Source organism: Pongo pygmaeus, chromosome 17 (assembly GCF_028885625.2).
Source record: "Pongo pygmaeus isolate AG05252 chromosome 17, NHGRI_mPonPyg2-v2.0_pri, whole genome shotgun sequence".
NCBI lineage: Eukaryota > Metazoa > Chordata > Mammalia > Primates > Hominidae > Pongo > Pongo pygmaeus.
The window spans coordinates 69,790,707-69,810,974 of NC_072390.2; the positions used below are offsets into that span (position 1 = coordinate 69,790,707).

Genomic DNA, 20,268 nt, shown 5'->3' on the forward strand with positions numbered 1-20,268 from the left:
ATTTATGTGGAAATTATGTTAGTTGGTACATAAGAATTGCCAAGTATACCTGTCTGAGGAAATAACCATAAAATTCTATACCATAATGTTGTAAAGAACTATCTATGAAGTTTCCAGTTACCCTTTATGGATTTCATGAGGCCTTTAACTTAAGAGTAATCTCTGAAGGTGCCCTATTCCAAACCATGAAAGAGTTATTCTTCCTTTGGCTTAATAGGCTGTAAATTGAACAAGGAGCCAAACTTTTCCCTTCCTTGTCATCAATGTGAGCTGAAGGTTGATACGTGGATACGAAGCAAAAGTTCTTTGATCCATTTGCGATTTGATTTTAAGACAAGTTAGCATCCACAGGTCTTCTTTTGAAGAATTTGGAGGAAAATGCCAAAACTACACCTTAGAGTTAAATAAGCTAATGTTAAATGTTCATAACTGTGTTTCAGTGGATATAGAAATACTGAAATTGAATATGCAATAAACACTTCAACTATACGCCAATTCACTGAAAGACCCTCTCAGCTGGTTATCAGGATATATAAGCAGGATACCTTCATATGGTAATTATATGGCTGTCTTTCAAAACTGGAATTTATAGGTTGGAAGTAAGTTATGCAGCATATCAGATTTGAAATAGCAGCTCAGTCCATGGCCCTATCCTAGCTGTAACAGTAGCTATGCTTTAATTTTCTAAACTTTAAAAAATAAAGACAGATACCTCATGCTGTATTATCAGCATTCTGGAAAGTTTTATCAGTGAGAGTTTTATCAAAAACAAAAAAAACCAGAATCACTATGAGTGTGTTTTGAGAGCCCCCAGCTAAATTAGGGTTCCAATCCCAGACCTGCTAGCAACACCGTCCTAAAGGGAAATGAAGGGCAGCTGGACTTGGGTGTTTACAGTGTGACTCTCAGGGGATCCTGGTGGGATCCTTCTCTTCCCGGCCTCCCCGTCCCCGCCCCCCGCACCCCGCGCTCCAAGACGGAGTCTCCCTCTGTAGCCCAGGCTGGAATGCAATGGCGCGATATCTTCTCACTGCAACCTCCGCTTCCTGGTTTCAAGCGACTCTCCTGCCTCACCCTCCTAGTAGCTGGGATTACAGGCATGGGCCACCACACCCGGCTAATTTTTCTGTGTTTCCAGTAGAGACGGGGTTTCACCATGTTGCCCAGGCTGGTCTCAAACTCCTGACCTCAGGTGATCCGCCTGCTTCGGCCTCCCAAAGTACTGGGATTACTGGCGTGACCCACTGTGCCCAGCAGGTATCCTTCTTTTACCTGGCAGACAGCCAGATGCCTAGTTGTCCTACCTGTGACGGGGAGGGGAGGGGAGGGCAGGGGTCCCTCAAACAGGTAATGCTTATACTGACAGACACTCTTGTGGCTCTTGTCTGACCTGTGTCCAGTTTATGCCTGACTGACCATCATTCTGGCACTGGGAGCCAAACCATTTTTTCTCCTCGGTGTCTTGGAGAAAACCCGATGTGGGGCAGCTCCTCGTGTTTTAGATGGAAGACACCAATTCAAGGCACCACCATAACGGGAAACAAGTTCAAAGGTTTTTATGTACAGATCCTGGGCAGGGAGGGTGCGATGAGTCAGTGAAACAGTCCTTCATCCCCTAGTCACACAAGGCAGGAATGAAGAGTCAGAGAACAAGAAGAGCAAGTAGCACGTGGCAACTAATGTATATAAGGAGTAGGTTGTGGGTTACACTAAAGTATTGGGCAAATTCCTGAACAGTCTCTTTAAAGGAAAGAGCAGGAAGTGAGGAGCCCACTTTCTTTGGTTTAAGTTTAAAAACCTATTTTAACCAAAATAACCAAAAATGAGTTTTTGGTTAAAATAAGTCTTTGTTTTATTAAAATAAAAGTGGGAGAGATGCTAAGTGTGAGAGGTACCTCTAAATTCTTATCTCTGGCCACCAGATTGAGCCAATTAGGTGTGGTATTCTACTGCTAATGTGCAGCCAACAACCTTGGCTGTGCTGTTCCCATTGCAGAGTGGTACTGAACAATAGCATTATTAATCAGATTAGACCTTATGCAATCGTAGGAGCTGGCTGGGCATATCTTTGTAAGCCTGGTGCTTTCTTTTCTTTTCTTTTTTTTTTTTTTTCTGAGATAGAGTCTCGCTCTGTTGCCCAGAACGGAGTGCAGTGACACTATCTCGGCTCACTGCAACTTCTGCCTCCTGGGTTCAAGCGATTCTTCTGCCTCAGCCTCCTGAGTAGCTGGGATTACAGGCGCGTGCCACCAGGCCCAGCTAATTTTTGTATTTTTAGTAGAGACGGGGTTTCACCATGTTGGTCAGGCTGGTCTCAAACTCCTGACCTCATGATTCGCCTGCCTCGGCCTCCCAAAATGCTAGGATTACAGGCGTGAGCCACCATGCCCAGCCACCTGGTGCTTTTATGTCTTATGAACCTGAAGTTAGCAGAACCAGGGGCAGCAAAGAAAGATGGACATGAAGTGGGGGAAACAAGATTCAATAGGAATCCATGAGAAAAGTGAGAACTTGCCTGCCTCTCTCACCACCTCAAACCTCAGTAGTGCAAATGACTTACCAAAGAAACTGGTGGCTTCCCATGGAACTGCACACACACCTAGTGATATAGTTTGGAGATTTGTCCCCATCCAAATCTCATGTTGAAATGTGTTTTCCAATGCTGGAGGTGAGGTCTGCTGGGAGGTGTTTGAGTCACAGGGTTGGTTCCCTCATGGCTTGGTGCTGTCTTTGTGATAGTGAGTGTGTTCGCACAAGATTAGTTCTTATTTTATTAAAATAAAAGTGGGAGAGATTCTAAGTGGGGGAGATGCCTCTAAATCCTTATTCTGGCCACCAGCTTGAACTAATTAAGTGGGGTGTTCTACTTCTAAGGCCCAGTCAGGAACCTTGGCTGTGTCATTTAAAAGTGTGTGGCACCTCCCCCCTCACTTTAGCTCTCTCGCTTGCTCCTGCTTTTGCCATATGATGTATCTGCTCCCCTTTTGCCTTCCACTATGATTGTAATCTTCCTGAGGCCTCCCCAGAAGCCAAACAAATGCCAGCACCATGCTTCCTGTAAAGCCTGCAGAACCGTGAGTGAATTAAACCTTTTTTCTTTGTAAAGTACCCAGTCTCAGATATTTCTTTATAGCAATTCAAGAAAGGCCTAGTACACTTAGCCCTCAGCATAACCTTGGGCACACTTTGGTGTTGCACACATTTATCATTTATGTTTCCAAGAAGGATGTGACATTCTAAACTCTGTTTATTGTTGTATGTGACATTCTAAACTGTTTGTTTTTGTTGTTGTTGTTTGTTTGTTTTTTGAGACAGAGATTCTCTCTTATTGCCCAGGCTGGAGTACAATGGGGTGACCTCAGCTCACTGCAACCTCCTCTGCCTCCCAGGTTCAAGTGATTCTCCTGCCTTAGCCTCCCAAGTAGCTGAGATTACAGACATGTGCCACCACGCCTGGCTAATTTTTGCATTCTTAGTAGAGACGGGGTTTCACCATGTTGGCCAGGCTGGTCACGAACTAAACTCTCTGTTTTTATTAAGAGTTATTTTAGGCTATCAGCATTTAAAAATGTTTCTCAATTACTTATAGCCCATAAACACAAGCCCTCACAAAGGCTTCTCTGAATCTGAAACAGCAAATTTGTGTAGTACTATTTTGTTCCTCCTGATCATTTTCTCATCTGAAGACAAAAGCCTAAATTGTTTTAACTAACGCTGAGATTTGGGTCTTGTCTGCAAAACAGTGTTTTAAAGGATATATTAATTAGGGATTCACTTTCTATCCATGGATATATGTGAGCTTCAGGGATAATACTAGCTCTTTGCTTTCATGTTGTTCTCAGATGGAATCCATTTGGAGTATCTGTCAATATTGTTCTGCACCTGGGAACAAAATAGCTTTGTGCTGGTTTGGGTCCTGCTGAGTTGTAGTCATTTGTAGCAGGGAAATGCATAACAAGCGTTGATCTGAATGGATCAATATTAGTAAACAGTGATTTAAAAACACATTCAATTCAGGCAAAATGTCTTAGATCATGGAAAAGTCCTTTCCCAACACCGATTATAAAACATTATTGACAAGCATCAGAGTTCCCAGCAAGAATGTTCCTTGAGCAAATTTGGGTTTTAGCAAATTCATGTCCAGATTTTGAAGGTTCACTAGAAATTGACCCCACAGCACTTGTCTTTTAGTGGGTGTATAGAAACTGGAGTAAAACTGGAGAAGTGCAAGAACTCATGGACAGCAGAATTGTGGGTGTGATTAAATTTAGAAGATAGAGCAGTGCTGAAGAGGACATTCTAAGTGAAAAGTGAATGGTGGTAGAAAATAGGATTAATAACCTAAGCTATATTATTAATAAAAATAAACTCTTGAAGAAATAACACTGTTGCTTTGTTTTCCAAAGCCTTCCACAAATAGGTTCAAATATATAGAATTAAAAATGTCAAGTAGGAAATAAGTATCAAAACAGAGGGAATTTAAAAAATCACATGAAAATAGTTTGTACAACTCCATGTAAGTACATTTGAATTCCTAGATGAAATGGTTAACATTCTATAACACTTCAGCTTTACAAAATTGACCTAAGAAAAAACAGGATTAAATGGACCAATTACCAAAGAATACAGAAGATAATTCAGAAAACAGTCCCAGACAAAATCACCAGGACAACGTGGTTTTACATAGAATTTCTTTCTAACATTTAAAAATCAGATAATCCCAAGAATACATGAACTATTTCAGAGCACAGAAATGATGGAAACATTTTATATTCTATGAAGTTAATATAATGCAAAGGTCAAAACCAAAGATTGTTTCAAAAACAAGACAAATTTTACTTATGAATACCAATTTTTAAAATTAGATAAAATATAAGAAACAGAACCCAACAGCACATTAAAAATGATACATCATGAACAAGTAAAATTTATTTCAGAAATGTAAAGATGATTCTACATAAGGAAATCTATTAAAATCCAGCTAAGGAGAAAAATCAGAAGATCATCTCAATAGAGGAAGAAAGTGCAATCGACAAATTTAATATCTACTCATGTTAAAAGCAGCCAGCATGTTGCTTAATGGGAAAACACTAAAAAAATTTTCAATTAAAATCAGAAACAAAGAAGTCTAATCCCCACTGCTACTCTTTAATTTTATAATAGAGGTATTGGCCAGTGAAAGTGGATAAGAAAAAACAAATAGAAGCATAAGAATTTGAGAGGAAGACCTAAAGCTCTATTAAGAAAGGATATGATTGTACATCTAGAAAATTCAAAATAATAAATTGAAAAACCATTAAACATATGAAAACATATTTGACTTTGATTTGTTGTAAGTGAAATATAGGTTAAAACATCATTAACACATGATTTCAGACCTATCTGATTCTTAAAAAGCCAACTTAAGAACCTTCTGTATAGATACACACCATGCCAATTGTGGTAAGGTTGAGAGATCTTATTCTACAGATATGTATTGAATTATTTATGAAAAAACATTATGATGTCTGACATTTGCTTCAAAATAATCTGGTAGGTGGAGAGTTATAGGGCAGATCAAAGAAGAATGGCCGTATATTGATAATTTAGAAGCTGAGTGATTGATTATACTATTCTCTCAAATTTAGTATATGTTTGAAATTTTCCACAATAAAAAGTGAAAGAATGTTCATATAGTTTCAAAAGATGCAACTAAACTAAGCCAAAGGCAAATATGTTATTTAGAGAAAAAGTAATTTTTTGGCTGATGTTAATTTATATTTGCAATTTGATCTGAAACTTTTCATATGGGCATTCATCAATTAATTCTAAATAGTCTTTAAGAAGAGTTGAAATAAAAATTAACTGCTTTCCTAATAGAACAAAATGCTAAAAGAATACACTAAAGAAACTTCCCCTTCCCTCAGAAATGTGCCTTCTGTTTTGTTGGTAGTCTGCAGGTCCTTAGAGTACTTTAGCCACCCATAGTTTAATTCTAACCTTCAGGACATAAATGTGGTTACGGGAACGAATATTTCATAGTCAATTAGTGGGAACCACCCTGAGGCTATCATTCAGACAGTGAAGTGCTTGCTGTGAGAGTTCCAGATCTGAAAATGTACCTACTAAAGCCTGACATAACCCAATCCAACAAAGATAAATGAGGAAATATAAAACATCTGCTTATCTTGTGCTTGACAGCTTTATTTTACTGAAACTCTGTACATGGAATGCAAAGAAATATCGCTGATACCTTATCTGCCTACTATTTTGAGCTTTCCAAAGTGTCTTAAGAATACTAAGTTGCCGAGGCAGGAGGATCACGAGGTCAGGAGATCGAGACCATCCTGGCTAACACTGTGAAACTCCGTCTCTACTAAAAATACAAAAAATTAGCCAGGCGTGGTGGCGGGCACCTGTAGTCCCAACTACTTGGGAGACTGAGGCAGGAGAATGGCATGAACCTGGGAGGCAGAGCCTGCAGTGAGCCTTGATTGGGCCACTGCACTCCAGCCTGGGCGACAGAGCAAGACTCCGTCTCAAAAAAAAAAAAAAAAAAGAAACATTAAGTTGGTTTCTGTTAATTTAATACGTTAAAGTCACAGGTTCATAGCTTGTCAAGGCATTCTTGAGACTGTTATCCAGTAGACTGGCAAAGAGCACCAAAGTTTGTGTGGGTAATTCCAAATGTGGAGTAGCCATCAACACACAAATGCTACAGCAACTGTAGCATTTGCCAAGCTCCCCACTGGCGAGCAAGGAGTATATCCTCAGAGCCATGCAAAATGCCATGCAAGTAAGAGGTGGTGATGAGGGTATGTTAGATGGCAAATGGATGCTTATACGGAGGAGCCCAGTTCTCTGAGCCCTGACCTATTCAACTGACAGCTTTATGTGTTCTCTGCTAGCACAAATTTTACTTTCAAGTGCAGTTTCTCTGTGCTTTGCCTTTTCTCATGTCATTTGAAACTATTCCTCTGAATATATATTCTATTTTGAGAAGGTTTTGTACTCTTGTGCAAACTTAAGATAGAAAAATGAACTCAGGGGCCAGGCACAGTGGCTCATGCCTATAATCCCAGCACTTTGGGAGGCCGAGGCGGGCGGATCACCTGAGGTTAGGAGTTCGAGACCAGCCTGACCAAAATGGAGAAACCCCATCTCTACTAAAAATGCAAAATTAGCCAGGCATGGTGGTGCATGCCTGTAATCCCACCTACTCAGGAGGCTGAGACAGGAGAATGGCTTTAACTCGGGAGGTGGAGGTTGCGGTGAGCTGAGATGGCGCCATTGCACTCCAGCCTGGGCAACAAGAGTGAAACTCTGTCTTAAAAAAAAAAAAAAGAAAAAAAAAGAAAAGAAAAATGAACTCAGGAAGCCAGACCTGGAAAGCACTACAGTGAGTCTTTAATCTAAATACTTACCTCACTGATAAGAAGGGAGAATCCAAGTCCTTGCACTTGGATGGACACCACTTCCACAAATGGCTCATGAGATTAATTTCATTAATCATGACATTTGCATGGCTGAAGATAGCTTAAATAAATTTATACACTCAACAAATATGTATGGAGATCCTTCTATATGGCAGCCACTGAGCTGAGCTGTGTGGATCCAGCAGTAGACAAAAGAGATCAAAAAAGATTTCAGTGCTAATGGAACTTACATTAAACAAAAATAGCGGGAGCTGAGAGAGTGGGGAAGAGTGAATCCATGAGCAACTTCATTTGAGTTATTCTAGCTATGGAAATTCTGTTTCTGCATATATCCAGGATAAAATTCCCTTTCCATATAAAATAAAAATATTCCTACTTTGTTTTTAACACAATTTGTATTTCAAATTATAATAATAATCTTGGATTTTCTTTCTCTGTGTATGACTTCTCATCCAAAAACTGAGGGGCTAGACCACCTGATTACTTGAATTCCTTTTTACCTTTACGACTCTTCATTAAACAGAGCCTCATGGGTGTGATACATTTCAGTTCTTTTCCCTACTCTTTTTAGCCCCTTGCCTTCCCATGAAGGGCTTGTCTGTGTCTAAAAGTCCTTCTGGTTCTTGTGGTACAGCTTGTGACACCACGATAAGGACTAAGTGAGATGCATTTCCTGAAACCCTGCAGTCTTCTGGCCTTTTCTTCCCTTTTATATCCACAGAACCAAGAACCAGCAAGACCATCAGTCATTGTGCAGGAATAAACAATACTGTTAAACTTGTCAGCCTTTTGATCCTTCCCACATCATTTTTTTTAGCCCAGTTCTAGGAAAATTTGCCAAGGCTTTTTTTTATGGTGTTGTATTTGCCATGCCAACAACCAACAATAGAATATTGAGGCTATATGATTTTAGGACTCAAAAAAAATCACGTAATAATAAAAAGAGGAGTTGAGCCAAATCCTGTATGTGTGTGTGTGTGTGTGTGTGTGTGTTGACAGAGATAGACATAGAGTGAGAAAGGAGAGTAGTGATATAATAAATAAGAAATAAAATTCATTTTTGAAAGGAGCTTAGAAGTGAACTATCTCATACCTAGCTTAATAGCCTATTGGAATAATAGTCAAATAGCCTATTGGAAAAATAAAGATTTTTCCACAGTGCCAAGCTTTGCATTCATTTCAGGTGGAATTTGTGTTAAATGTCACAAAGTGTCCAGCACCCTTCGCTTATAGAAAAGAGGCAATGTGGGCCACAGTGGAAATGATTTGTGTTAGCCTGGATTGTTCACTCTGGATTAGACTTTGACTGGGAGGTGGCACCATTATTGCCCCAGGCAGGTTTATGTACAAAAGACAGAGAACAGTCTGGCTGCCAATCAGGAAAACATGATAGGTCGTGTAGTTGGCAAGTGGTAATAGTCTCATTCTACAAGTGGGAAGTAATCTCCCATGCCATGGTCCTGTATCTCCTCTCCTCATGTCTAATTCCCCTCCATGCTATAAGGTTAAATGCAAATTTTCCTTCCTCTGCAGTCTTCTTGGATCACTGCAGTCCATGAAGACACTGTTTTGTTTGAATTAAAAACACAACCAAGATTTGACTCATTTATCAATTAATCATTCTACCTTGCAAAATTATGTTGTATTTTCTCAGATCCTTATTTCACTTTTAAGTAAATTCAGACCTTGTCAGAAGCTAGACTAGAACTTCCATTTTTAAAATTTTCATCTTTGGGCCTGACACTATGTATTGAAGACATTTAACTAGATTTGCTCATGACTTAGCATTTCTTGAGACTGTCACCCATGCATACACACACATTTGCTAAAAAAAAAAAAAAAAAAAACAGTTAGCTTTAAGCAAAATTTTAAAGTATGTAGATGTGTCTTATTGACTCTATTCTTTTCATTTTTTCTGGGGGCCACGGAATCCAGTGTCTTCAATTTCACACCCCCACCACAAAAACTCTGCTCAAAAAATTAAGGCTTTTGCCTAGGGAAGAATTTGGCTTTAGTTACTAATATCTTATAATAAATTTAAGCACTTTGTTTTTTCTGAAAATTAACAGTTTCATCCAATTCTACTAGTGAAATGACAAACATCACCCTCCAAAATAGTTTTACATGAGTAAGTTTAGGGGAAGAGGGAAAAAGGTAGAGTGATGGTGATAACAGACCTTAAGTGTGGGGGGAAATCATACTACAGCAGAAAGCTCCTCTGGCTATCCATTTGGGTTGACTAAGAGCAGCAACTAAGAATAAGAGCAGCAACATATTCAATGATACAGTCCTGGTAAAATATTTTACCTGGCTGGGCGTGGTGGCTCATGTCTGTAATCCCAGCACTTTGGGAAGCTGAAAAGGGTGATTTGCTTGAGCCCAGGAGTTTGAAACCAGCCGGGGCAACATAGCAAAACCCCATTTATACAAAAAATACACACAAAAATAACCAGGTGTGGAGGCGCATGTTTGTAGTCCCAGCTACCAGGAAGGCTGAGTTGGGAGGATCACCTAAGCCAGGGAAGGTCGATGCTGCAGTGAGCCCTGATCATGCCACTGCACTTTAGCCTAGACGACAGAGTGAGATCCTGTCTTCTCCAGAAACAAATTTTTTTTGGAGAATCTGAGAAACCAGTTCATTCTAGGCAGTCACACAATATAGACATTTTCCAATGTCTATGTTGGAATAATTGAGACATGTGTATACTTCATGGCAATAATTGAGACATGTGTATCCTTTTATTAAGGAAGACTGGTCTTGATGGGTGCTATGGATCTCTTCCTGGGAAATGATTATTCTTTGTCTAGATCTTTTTTTTTTTTTTTTTTTTTTAAAAACGAGAACATCCGTGGTCAGCAAAAATCCATCCAGAGAGCTCTACTAGTGAAGAAAGTGTGTTATATGGCAGGAAAGCTTTAGAGCAAAAGTATGAATTTGCAGCTTTAAAAACATCCTACCTCAAAAAGCATTAATTCATGAAAGAAACATACATTCATAATAAAGTATAATGTAAAGCAATGCAAATATTCCAAATGATATAATGATACTGGATTATTTGATGACTACCTCATTCTAGTCTGCATCATTATTTACCCAAAGACATAAAAGGTTTCAGTTTTGATTGGTGACTAAAGTAACAATATAAAAACAAAAAAAATTGTTTTAATTTTTTGTACCTGTACATGTACCAATTTTTTACACATAAAAAGTTATTAGAATTAGCTAATGATTTTAGATATGTCCTCTATTAGTCCATTTTCATACTGCTGTAGAGAACTGCCCAAGACTAGGTAATTTATAAAGGAAAGAGGTTTAATTGACTCACAGTTCAGCGTGGCTGGGGAGGCTTCAGGAAACTTACAATCGTGGTGGAAGGTGAAGGGAAAGCTAGTCACCTTCTTCACAAGGCAGCAGGAGAGAGAGAGATAGCGAAGGGAGAAGAGCCCCTTATAAAACCATCAGATCTCATGAGAACTCACTCACTATCATGAGAACAGCATGGGGGAGACCACTCCCATGATTCAATTACCTCCACCTGGTCTCCCTTGACATGTGGGGATTATGGGGATTAAAATTCAAGATGAGATTTGGGTGGGGACACAAAGCCTAACATATCATGCCCATAGAATAGGCTGTTGTTGAAATTTAATTTTAATTACCCCAGAATGCTTAAAGAATACAGTGTTTTCTGGATCTTCAGAGGTGGGGAAGTCTTCCTCCCTGTCACATAATACTGAGATAAAACTTTGCATTCTAGAAAAATCTTCATAGGCCTTCCTTTACATGAGATATGACAAACCCATTTCAATTAATATAGCCCATGATTCAGAAAGTTGTACCGAGCAGTAAATTATTTTGCTCAACTCAAGAGTGGAGATTTCACCAAGTAGGTAATTGCGTCATTCAAATACATGTCCTGGTATTCTCAGTGTTACCAGTACAGGATTAAAACTTGTCATGTCAGTTGTTAAATGTTTTAAATTAAAAAGGAATAATTTGTTTACAGATTATATAGAAGGCTCATCCTGCTTGGATAGATGTAAAACTTTTCCCTCTCCTTTTTTATTCCATTATCTGTCTATAAGTGATGTCTCTCTGTAGGATATCTGCATCATCTTGGACTGGGTTTTCTGTTCCCTGTGACTCTCTTCTCTTCCTAATACCATCCTCCTAATCCCAAATGCACTGGTTTTAAAACACAAGTCTATAACTTTTTACATTAAGTTCTACTATTGCTGTGTGATATGGTTTGGCTGTGTCCCTACCCAAATGTCATCTTGAATTGTGGTTCCCATAATCCCCATGTTTCATGGGAGGGACCCAGTGGGAGGTAATTTAATCCTGGTGGCATTTATCCTCATGCTGCTCATGTTTTTTCATGATAGTGAGTTCTCACAAGATCTGATGGTTTTATAAGGGGCTTCCCCCTTTGCTCAGCTCTCATTCTGTCTCCTGCCACCCTGTGAAGAGATTCCTTCCACAATGATTGTAAGTTTCTTGAGGCCTCCCCAGCCATGTGGAACTGTGAGTCAAACCTCATTCCTTTATAAACTATCCAGTCTCAGGCAGTTCTTTACAGCAGCATGAGAACAGACTAATGCACTGTGGCAATTGATATTTTGCACATTTTTCCATATTAGGTGATATGAGGTAAAAAGATTTGCATTGAGTAAAACATTAGATGTGCCTTCACCCCTAAAGCTGCTTTGATCAAGTTAATTTCAAATATGGCAGAATAGAGGTATTCAACTTTTTAACCCTGAAAATTAAATTTATGTCGTATTTTGATATAAAGCAAAGGAAAATCAACTTTAATCAAAACATACTTGTTTTCCCTCTCCTATACAGACCGACCAAGACCATCACTATGACCGATGGAGACTATGATTATCTGATCAAACTCCTGGCCCTCGGGGATTCAGGGGTGGGGAAGACAACATTTCTTTATAGATACACAGATAATAAATTCAATCCCAAATTCATCACTACAGTAGGAATAGACTTTCGGGAAAAACGTGTGGTGAGTTTTTAATTGTACTGCTAACCTTGTCACTCATCCCCCTATATAAAATAAGAATCAAGAAGCTATGTTTATTGCATTGGAGTCTGTCTTTTGTCACATGAAATTAATAACCTGTCATTTTAATTTATTTTCGAATATTATTTACTACTTTTCAACTATAAATAACATTTTCCTAGAAAAGTATTAAGTGGCACTCTCTCTTGTCTCCCAAAGTGTACAAGGCAACCCAAATCAATATTTTACTGATTTGCATAGTGTGTTTTCTACAAATTCTTAAGAAATCTTTCAAAACTTGAGTTATTAGAATTTAAAAACATTAACTCTGATCTGAGTTAAAGTCCTCAATAAGAGCAAGTGATCATTTACACACTCTTAAGAAGTTAAAAGTATGATTGGCAAATATCTGGAACATGAGCTTTGTAAGCTCTTGCTGCATTTTTATTTATGTGTAGACTCAGCCATCAATCACTGACTTCTTATGAACAGAATGTGAGACCAATCATGCTATTTTCCAAGATAAGAGAGTTTAAGTGAGAATCACAACCACTTCCTTCTCCCATGCTAGACGCTATTGACAGGAATAAGGATATTGTGACATGTGAGATGTGTAGCATAGGCACAGAAGCTAGGCCAGATTTACTGCCACCCTGGGTGTTCTTGATTGCCAAGATGGCTGTGGCTTCCAGTTGATGTCACAAATCTACTCATTCCTTGAGAATTGGGAAAGAAAACAAAAGAAATGGTAACTGGAAGCCATTGCCTGGGAAGTTGAATCACGGTTTTTTATAATGTGCTGGACCTGATCTGAAAGTCAATACATGGTTGTGTAGGCTTAGCAAACTCCCTGACAACCCATTCAGGGTTTTCCTGCCTTCTCTCCTTTCCAGTATCTGGGTGTATGTCCTTGCAGAATTTTCCCTTTAAAACGTATTCACTAAACTATACTTAAGGAACTGAGTAAATATTAAATATTTTAGGCTTTGCTTAAACAATAGAAAGGCCAGAATTTTTTTAAAAAATTAAACTTACCTAAAAATAGCCTTTGACTAAATGACTAGTGAAGAAAGGCTTGAAATGTCCTGTGTCAACTTATTGAGAAAGTCTGTGCATATTTCATGGCTAAGTCATTTTGAAAGTCCATTTCACAGTAAAAGATATTTGGGTATTTGTAAGCACTTTACTGTTTAAAAAAAAAAATGCTTTAACATCTGTGATTTCACTGAAGTTTGCAGTTTGAAGTAACTCTGTAAATCAGGAAGGGGTTATGGGTCTCAATTTAGAGATAAGAAAATAAGACTCTAAGAGGTTAAATGAAGAGTTTGTATTTGAACCTAGAACTTGGGTCCTAAATCTGATGTTTGCTGCCTCATGAGGAAATGACAGAAGGTGTCTAATTTAAGTTTGCAATATGCCTAAACTGTGTTGAAAATCATACTTGCACTTGACATTTAAAAGTGAGAGTACATGTGATAATTCTGGAAAAAAATAAAGCAAATATTTATTCTGCACTATGAACTTTGATTATAGTAATTGAGAAAAAACATGCTGAGTGAACCCAAAGAATTTGAGTGTTGACAAAGTCTAAAGCAACCTCAACTAATGAACATTGTATCTTTCAGGTTTATAATGCACAAGGACCAAATGGATCTTCAGGGAAAGCATTTAAAGTGCATCTTCAGCTTTGGGACACTGCGGGACAAGAGCGGTAATAGTAAATTGCTTTATTTGTAGCTACACATAGCTTAGAAAAACTTACTTTAAAATGAATTCTGTATGTGAACTTGAAAAAAAAGAATATGCAACTCTTCTGCTGGTTTCAAAATAGACCTTTGTATCCAGAAATAAAAATAAATGATTTGTAATTAATTAATCACAGTAGCACTGTGCAGTTGGTATGAATTTCAAAAATCAGACTTTCAAAAATCTCTCTGAAGATTCTTGCTATGCACTGTCTTTGCACTTTTTAGAAGAAAAAAAATGTTCTCCAGAATTTAATTGAAATTAACACCGTTATAAGTGCTACTTGAAGAGGGAGTTGAAGAAAGGATGTTAAGATCTTCCTTGTCTCTTTCTGTTATTTCAACACAGCCTCTTTGTCCCATGCCATGCAACTGGCTTTGTCCTTTCAGACTTTGATCATAAACAATTTCCCTCCAGCCAGAATATTTTACTCTCTTCCAACTTTTTCTGATCCTCTCCTTGTACCAGGCCCAGCTCATATTTCCTCTCTTCTATGAAACCTGTCTGAACATCCCAGCTGAAACAAACTCCCACTTTTCCTCTGAACTACTGCAGACACCAGTTATTTCACTCTTAAGGTCTAAATAATTATATGCCACCTTGTCATGAAATGAACATTCTATTTGTATTTTTAACTGTTGTTCACTGATTCACTTGGGACCTTCTCACTCCAACAAAATTGTCATCTTTACAGGTGTGGAGATCTTGCCTGGCTTTCCAGCATTGTCTCTGGTACAGTGTCCAAGCTAATACTCGGTAGACAGTAGTGTTAATTCCTTAGAGCTGGAGGTACTATTCCATTGTTAGATGAAAAAAAAAAAGGATCCAAAATTTCAAAGTGCAAAAGACCCCAAGCTAATGAAGCTTTTCAATATTAGATTAAATTAAAAGTGGCAAAAAATTGGCAGAGAGGATATTTAGAAGGCACATACCTCCAAATCCTGCATCGTATGTCTTAGAATGCTTATGCTTGTAAACACTTCCGTCTTTGAAATGCATCCAAAGCGTTCTCGCTTTCAGCGAGTGTAAACGCCAGGAGAGGTGCTGGGCCCTCTCTGTTAGCTTTTTTGACTGTGAATTCCATTTACACACACCCTTCAACACTGCTGGTTCCTCTGAAGCCATTCCTCACGAGAATCTCTGTTCATATGTCAGTTTTGTTGTCACAAAGATGTATGTTTTATAGAGCACTTTAATTCATTTTTGAAGAAGTAATATGAGAAAATGTGGTTCCCATATGTCCTCGCACATGATATGTCAGCCTTGCATGATGGCAGCCTTCTCTGTCTGTCCCCTGAAGGCAGCTGCTCTATGGGGGAAATGGGGAATACTCAGGGCAGCCTTCAGAACACTTGGGTTATTCATCGCTTGAGAATTTTGCATTCTGTGTATATATAAGGTGTAACTAAGCAACAAGATAAACAATGCCTCACACCTCAGCCCTGTGCCTAAGGACATCTGGCTGTGCAATCCATGTAAGATAATGGGTATTGATAGAAGTCACATCATGAGAAGGAAGAGAAAACTTCCTTTAAGTTGTTCTTAAGGAAAACTTCCTTTAAGTTGCCCTTAAAGGAAGTTAAGTTTCCTTTAAGTTGCCCTTAAAGGAAGTTAAGTTTCCTTTAAGTTTCCTTAAGGAAAACTTCCTTTAAGTTGCCCTTAAGGAAACTTAAAGGATACAGGGCACAGACTTCATTCCCAGTGAAGGGGAGGAGTGATAATGTGGCTTTGGGGTCTGTTTCTTCTATGATCCTAGTGTTCTGGAGCAAAAGGGGCTCATCGCTCAATGCGCTAGAAGCCAATACTATGACACTGGATTTTGAGAAAAAGAAAGGTTTTATTGCAAATCGACTTGCAGGGAGACAGGAGGGTCAAGCTCAAATCTGTCTTTTTGTTCTGGCTTTTTGAAGTAGTATTTTTATTAGAAAAGGTTGTGGCAGGGGTGGGTTCTAAAGGGGAGGGCTGGAAAGTCCTTGGACATGGGCACATATCCCTGCATTCTATCTCAGGGGTCACATGTGGAAATTCAAGGGGAGTTAGTATGAAACGTGGTAGAAATTCAGGCTGTGACATTAGCAAGCTCATTCTGTACAGATTCCAGTCGGCCATATTGGTTCCAGTCGATTTCAGCCAGTTCTCTTATCTCATAAGCAGACGGAGTTTCAGTGTTTCAGCAAGTTATTTCCTTCTTTATCTGCCATCCTGCAAACTCAATTTCTGTTCATCATTGGTTTCTTTAACTCTTTGGAACATGGTTTCACTGGTTCCTCCACCCTGCTGACTCAATAGACAGAATGAGATGGGTGGGGGAGGCTGGAAATGAATTACTTGTCTCCCCGTGGGGGAAATGGGGGATATCAAAGATACTGGATAGAATAGAGCAGGATGTCTGTCACTGCTCTGGAACAAGCATGTCCTATCCATGCTGCTGTGGAGGAGAAATTGTTTGCCCTAATCAGATCACTATGGCAAGCATGTTTTTGAGTAACTTTGTCATACGCTCTGGGCAATGAGAGGGAATAACACACAGTTTTGTCCTCAAATGAGACACACACACTTAAGGAGAGAACAAAGAGCAGTTTTCCTGGCATGACACAATTATGGTCGAGTAGGAGACAATTTTGTGGGTACAGCTAGTTTCCAAAGAGGGAGAACTATTCAATCAAAGCACTATAATCTCTGTGGGCTTCCAAGGAGTGGTAGAAACAAATCCACAAGAAAAAATTGAATAAATTTTTTTGGTATTTTTGCTCTACATTTTTAGATCATGATGATGCCCTACAAACAAATCCTACTTTGGAAATAAATAGCAATGAAAATATCTCTTCTCCCATCTTTTGGTATGAAAAGTATCATTCTCTGTTGCAGTCATTTAAAATATTTAATAATTGTATATCTTTTACTGTTTCTTTCTTTCGCTTGCACTGTTTAACTTCACAAATATTTAGTGAGCAAATACCATGTTCTGAGCCATGAAAATATGATGGATAGCAAGTTAGAAACACAGCTCCCTTCCCCTTGGAGCTTACAGTCTAGGGTAGAATTTGGATGAATAAACAATTGCAGTGGAGCCTTAGGATACTAACAGGAAAACAAAGACATAGGCAGGCCCACCAGGAGGAGCCCATAGCCCACATGCAGTGTTAGGAAGGCCCCTTGGGGAAGTGATATTTCCTCTGATACCATTATGTATTTGCTCATGCACAATGTATGAGTGAGTGCTATCCAGGCTCAACGAAGGGGTAGGAAGAAAAGGAAGCACTAAGACAAAGTAACCCACAGAAAGACCAGCATGTGTGAAAGCCCAGGGGAGCAGAGTGAACTTTCTAAGAACTAAAAGAAGATCAGCATGTCTGTGGGTAGTCAAAGGGATTGAAGCTGGATAGATGAACAAAGATCACTTCCTCCAGAGCCTTGCCAGCTTTGTAAGGAGTTTGTGCATTAGCTTACGAGTGATGTCTAATCATTAAAATATTGTTAGTAGAGCATTGATACAATCTATGGGAAGAAATGGAGTGATGATAGGAGTAGGGTCCCAAACAAAACTGGACACAGGAAGCCTAATGAGAAAGCTGTTGAAGTTGTCCAGGTGAGAGAGAATGGGTTTGGAAGTAGAGTAGTGGCAGAGTAGATGGCCAGAAATGAGAAGGTGAAAAGATATGTGTTAACTGTAGACATGAGGTGAAGGAGGAAGGGATCGTGGCAACCAGAAGGATGGTGATGTCATAAACAGAAAAAGAAATTAGGAAGAGTGGCCAGTTTGGTTTTGGATGTATGAAGTTGGAGATGCCTGAGTTTCCTCCAGGTGGAAGTATCCAACAAGTAATTAAGCATCTAATGTGAAAGGCAGGGAACCTCTAGATCTCTAATTTTGGGCTTCTCAACACACAGGCTACAAGTGAGCCAGGGAAGTGGATAAGATTATCCAGTCAATGTATATAGAGTGAGAGGGGTCAAGAATAGACCTCTGAGGAAACCAACAAAAAGGATCTACAAATAGGCTAAAATAGGAGACCAAAAATTAGAAGAACATTTAGGATAGGAAGTGATATCTCTAGTTCAAAGTTATGTGCCTTTCTAAAAACCCATTGCCAAATTCAAAACCTTCTCTGGTCCCTATATGTGGTCTCTGGTTTTGCCCATTGCTCATATTGAAGTGAATCTCAGCACATCTTTAACTTCACTAAAGATGGTTGATGGTGGCTGGGTTCAGGGGTGGGGGCATGGAAAGCTGACCAGGCAGGGAAGAACTTTGCATTGCACACGAAAGAGCAAATTCTCTAAAATCCTCATTAGAAATGAGAGTTCTTTCCTTCTTTCCCCAATGACTATGTCTCTTTTCTGTCCTGACCCCCACTCAGTCCTCCAATCATCTTCCATTTCCTCGTGAATCCTAGACGCCAACCTGAAGCTCAGTTTTACCCCCAAACAGTGCTTTTTGAAAAGAGTTTTGTCATCAATATTCTTCCTTACAAAAGAATTCCAATTCCTGTAGCTAACAAGTTGTGGTTTCCTTCATATCATCACAGGCATTCATTTTCAGGCTACTGTGTGCCAAGCTTTCTTCTGGGCACAGACAAGAAAGATGGAAAGTATAAGTTAAAGTCCCCACTCTAAAGTGCTTTACATTTTAATTGTGGACCACAAAATGCCCATAAGCCAAAAAGATTCCAAGAAGCTGTGTAAGCAAATCCATGATTGAATGTTACAAACTGTGTGTGTAAAGTGCTGTGAGATCAGAAAGCCAGGAAGTGGTCTTAAAAAAAAAAAAAATCTACAACCAAATCTTCTCTCTCGGTTCTTCAGCAATTTCTCTGCCCACGTTCCCACTTCCCTAAGATATTCCGTAAGGGCCAGTCACGGAGAATTCATACCTGAAAGGGAAACTGTTGTTTGTGTTGTTGTCAAAGATATGTGGACTAACTTTCAGAACTACCCACTGTGTTTCCTCGGCAGGTTCCGGAGTCTCACCACTGCATTTTTCAGAGACGCCATGGGCTTCTTATTAATGTTTGACCTCACCAGTCAACAGAGCTTCTTAAATGTCAGAAACTGGATGAGTAAGTGGGACTGAGTAATGTGCATTGGCCGCTTTGGGACCCAACTGCCCTAGGTGCTTGTTGGTCTTGCAAGATGAAACCAGATTGGGTACCACAGATTAACTTTCAAAGTCATGAGTTTAGTGTTGCCTGTGCCACTGTGTCACCTTCGAAGTGGTGGCCTTTATGTGGACCACCCTAGGTAGCTTGGAATTGTATTTTCTAAATATCTAAAAATTGATATTTTTAGAGGAAGCCTATGTGGCTTTATCACCACTTGTATTTAAGATCTTTATTATTGTCATTGAAAGGCCATTAATTCCACTTTTCCAGTAAGTCTTGAAGGACTTCTTAAAACTAAGTGAGCTACTACATTTGACCTGGAGAGATTACAGGGAAAATCGGCAGTATTTTCTGAGGGGACACTGGCACTTAAGGTGTGTTAAACACTAGTGGGTTAATTAGGCGTGAAACCAGAGCAGACCAGTCGCATGATGATAAGGTGAGGCACAGCACAGTGTGTCAGTCAGTCAGCTCGCTTGGGAATTTTTCTTTTAAAAAAGGGTTCAAATGTGAGGAAACCATGTAAATACAAATCTCCAGCCCCTGTGGAAACTTCGATATAGTACAAATTGAAATGTTGCCTGATCAATTACTAAAGTCATATTGACATACATCAACACAGGAGAGAAGTATTGGAATTTTCCTTTATGTTTTACTTGATGTCATAATAAAGGGCATATTTCATTTGTATTTTTTATTACAAATAAGAATTTTGATCCTAGCAGGATATACAAGTAGCAGGACAGCTGAGTCGTCCTATGGGGCTGCTCTTATCATTTCCAGATTTGTCTGGGCCATCTGTAGCTAGAGTTGTATTTTTTAAAAACTAGATCATGATATTTTCCTGCTCAAAGTCCTTCTGTAACTTTCCATCTTATCCGGAATGAAATCCAGAGTCCTTCACTTACCTACAAGGTCACTGTGATGATGTCTGGGCTTCCTCCATAATTCCCTCTTACTTGGGCCCCGCTCACTAGCCTTCAGCCA

The 20,268-nt window shown here is 39.2% G+C and overlaps 1 protein-coding gene across 3 annotated transcripts in view; it reads left to right on the forward strand.

Moving 5' to 3' along the window:
• RAB27B (RAB27B, member RAS oncogene family) overlaps positions 1-20,268 on the forward strand; it is a 185,100-nt gene that overhangs the window by 154,886 nt on the left and 9,946 nt on the right. For all 3 annotated transcript variants that reach the window (XM_054460512.2, XM_063653705.1, XM_054460510.2), the window contains 3 exons: positions 12,265-12,436; positions 14,059-14,144; positions 19,136-19,239. In XM_054460512.2, coding sequence (XP_054316487.1) covers positions 12,284-12,436; positions 14,059-14,144; positions 19,136-19,239 — 343 coding nt within the window. In that variant the 5' untranslated portion in view covers positions 12,265-12,283. The remainder of the gene's footprint in view (positions 1-12,264; positions 12,437-14,058; positions 14,145-19,135; positions 19,240-20,268) is intronic.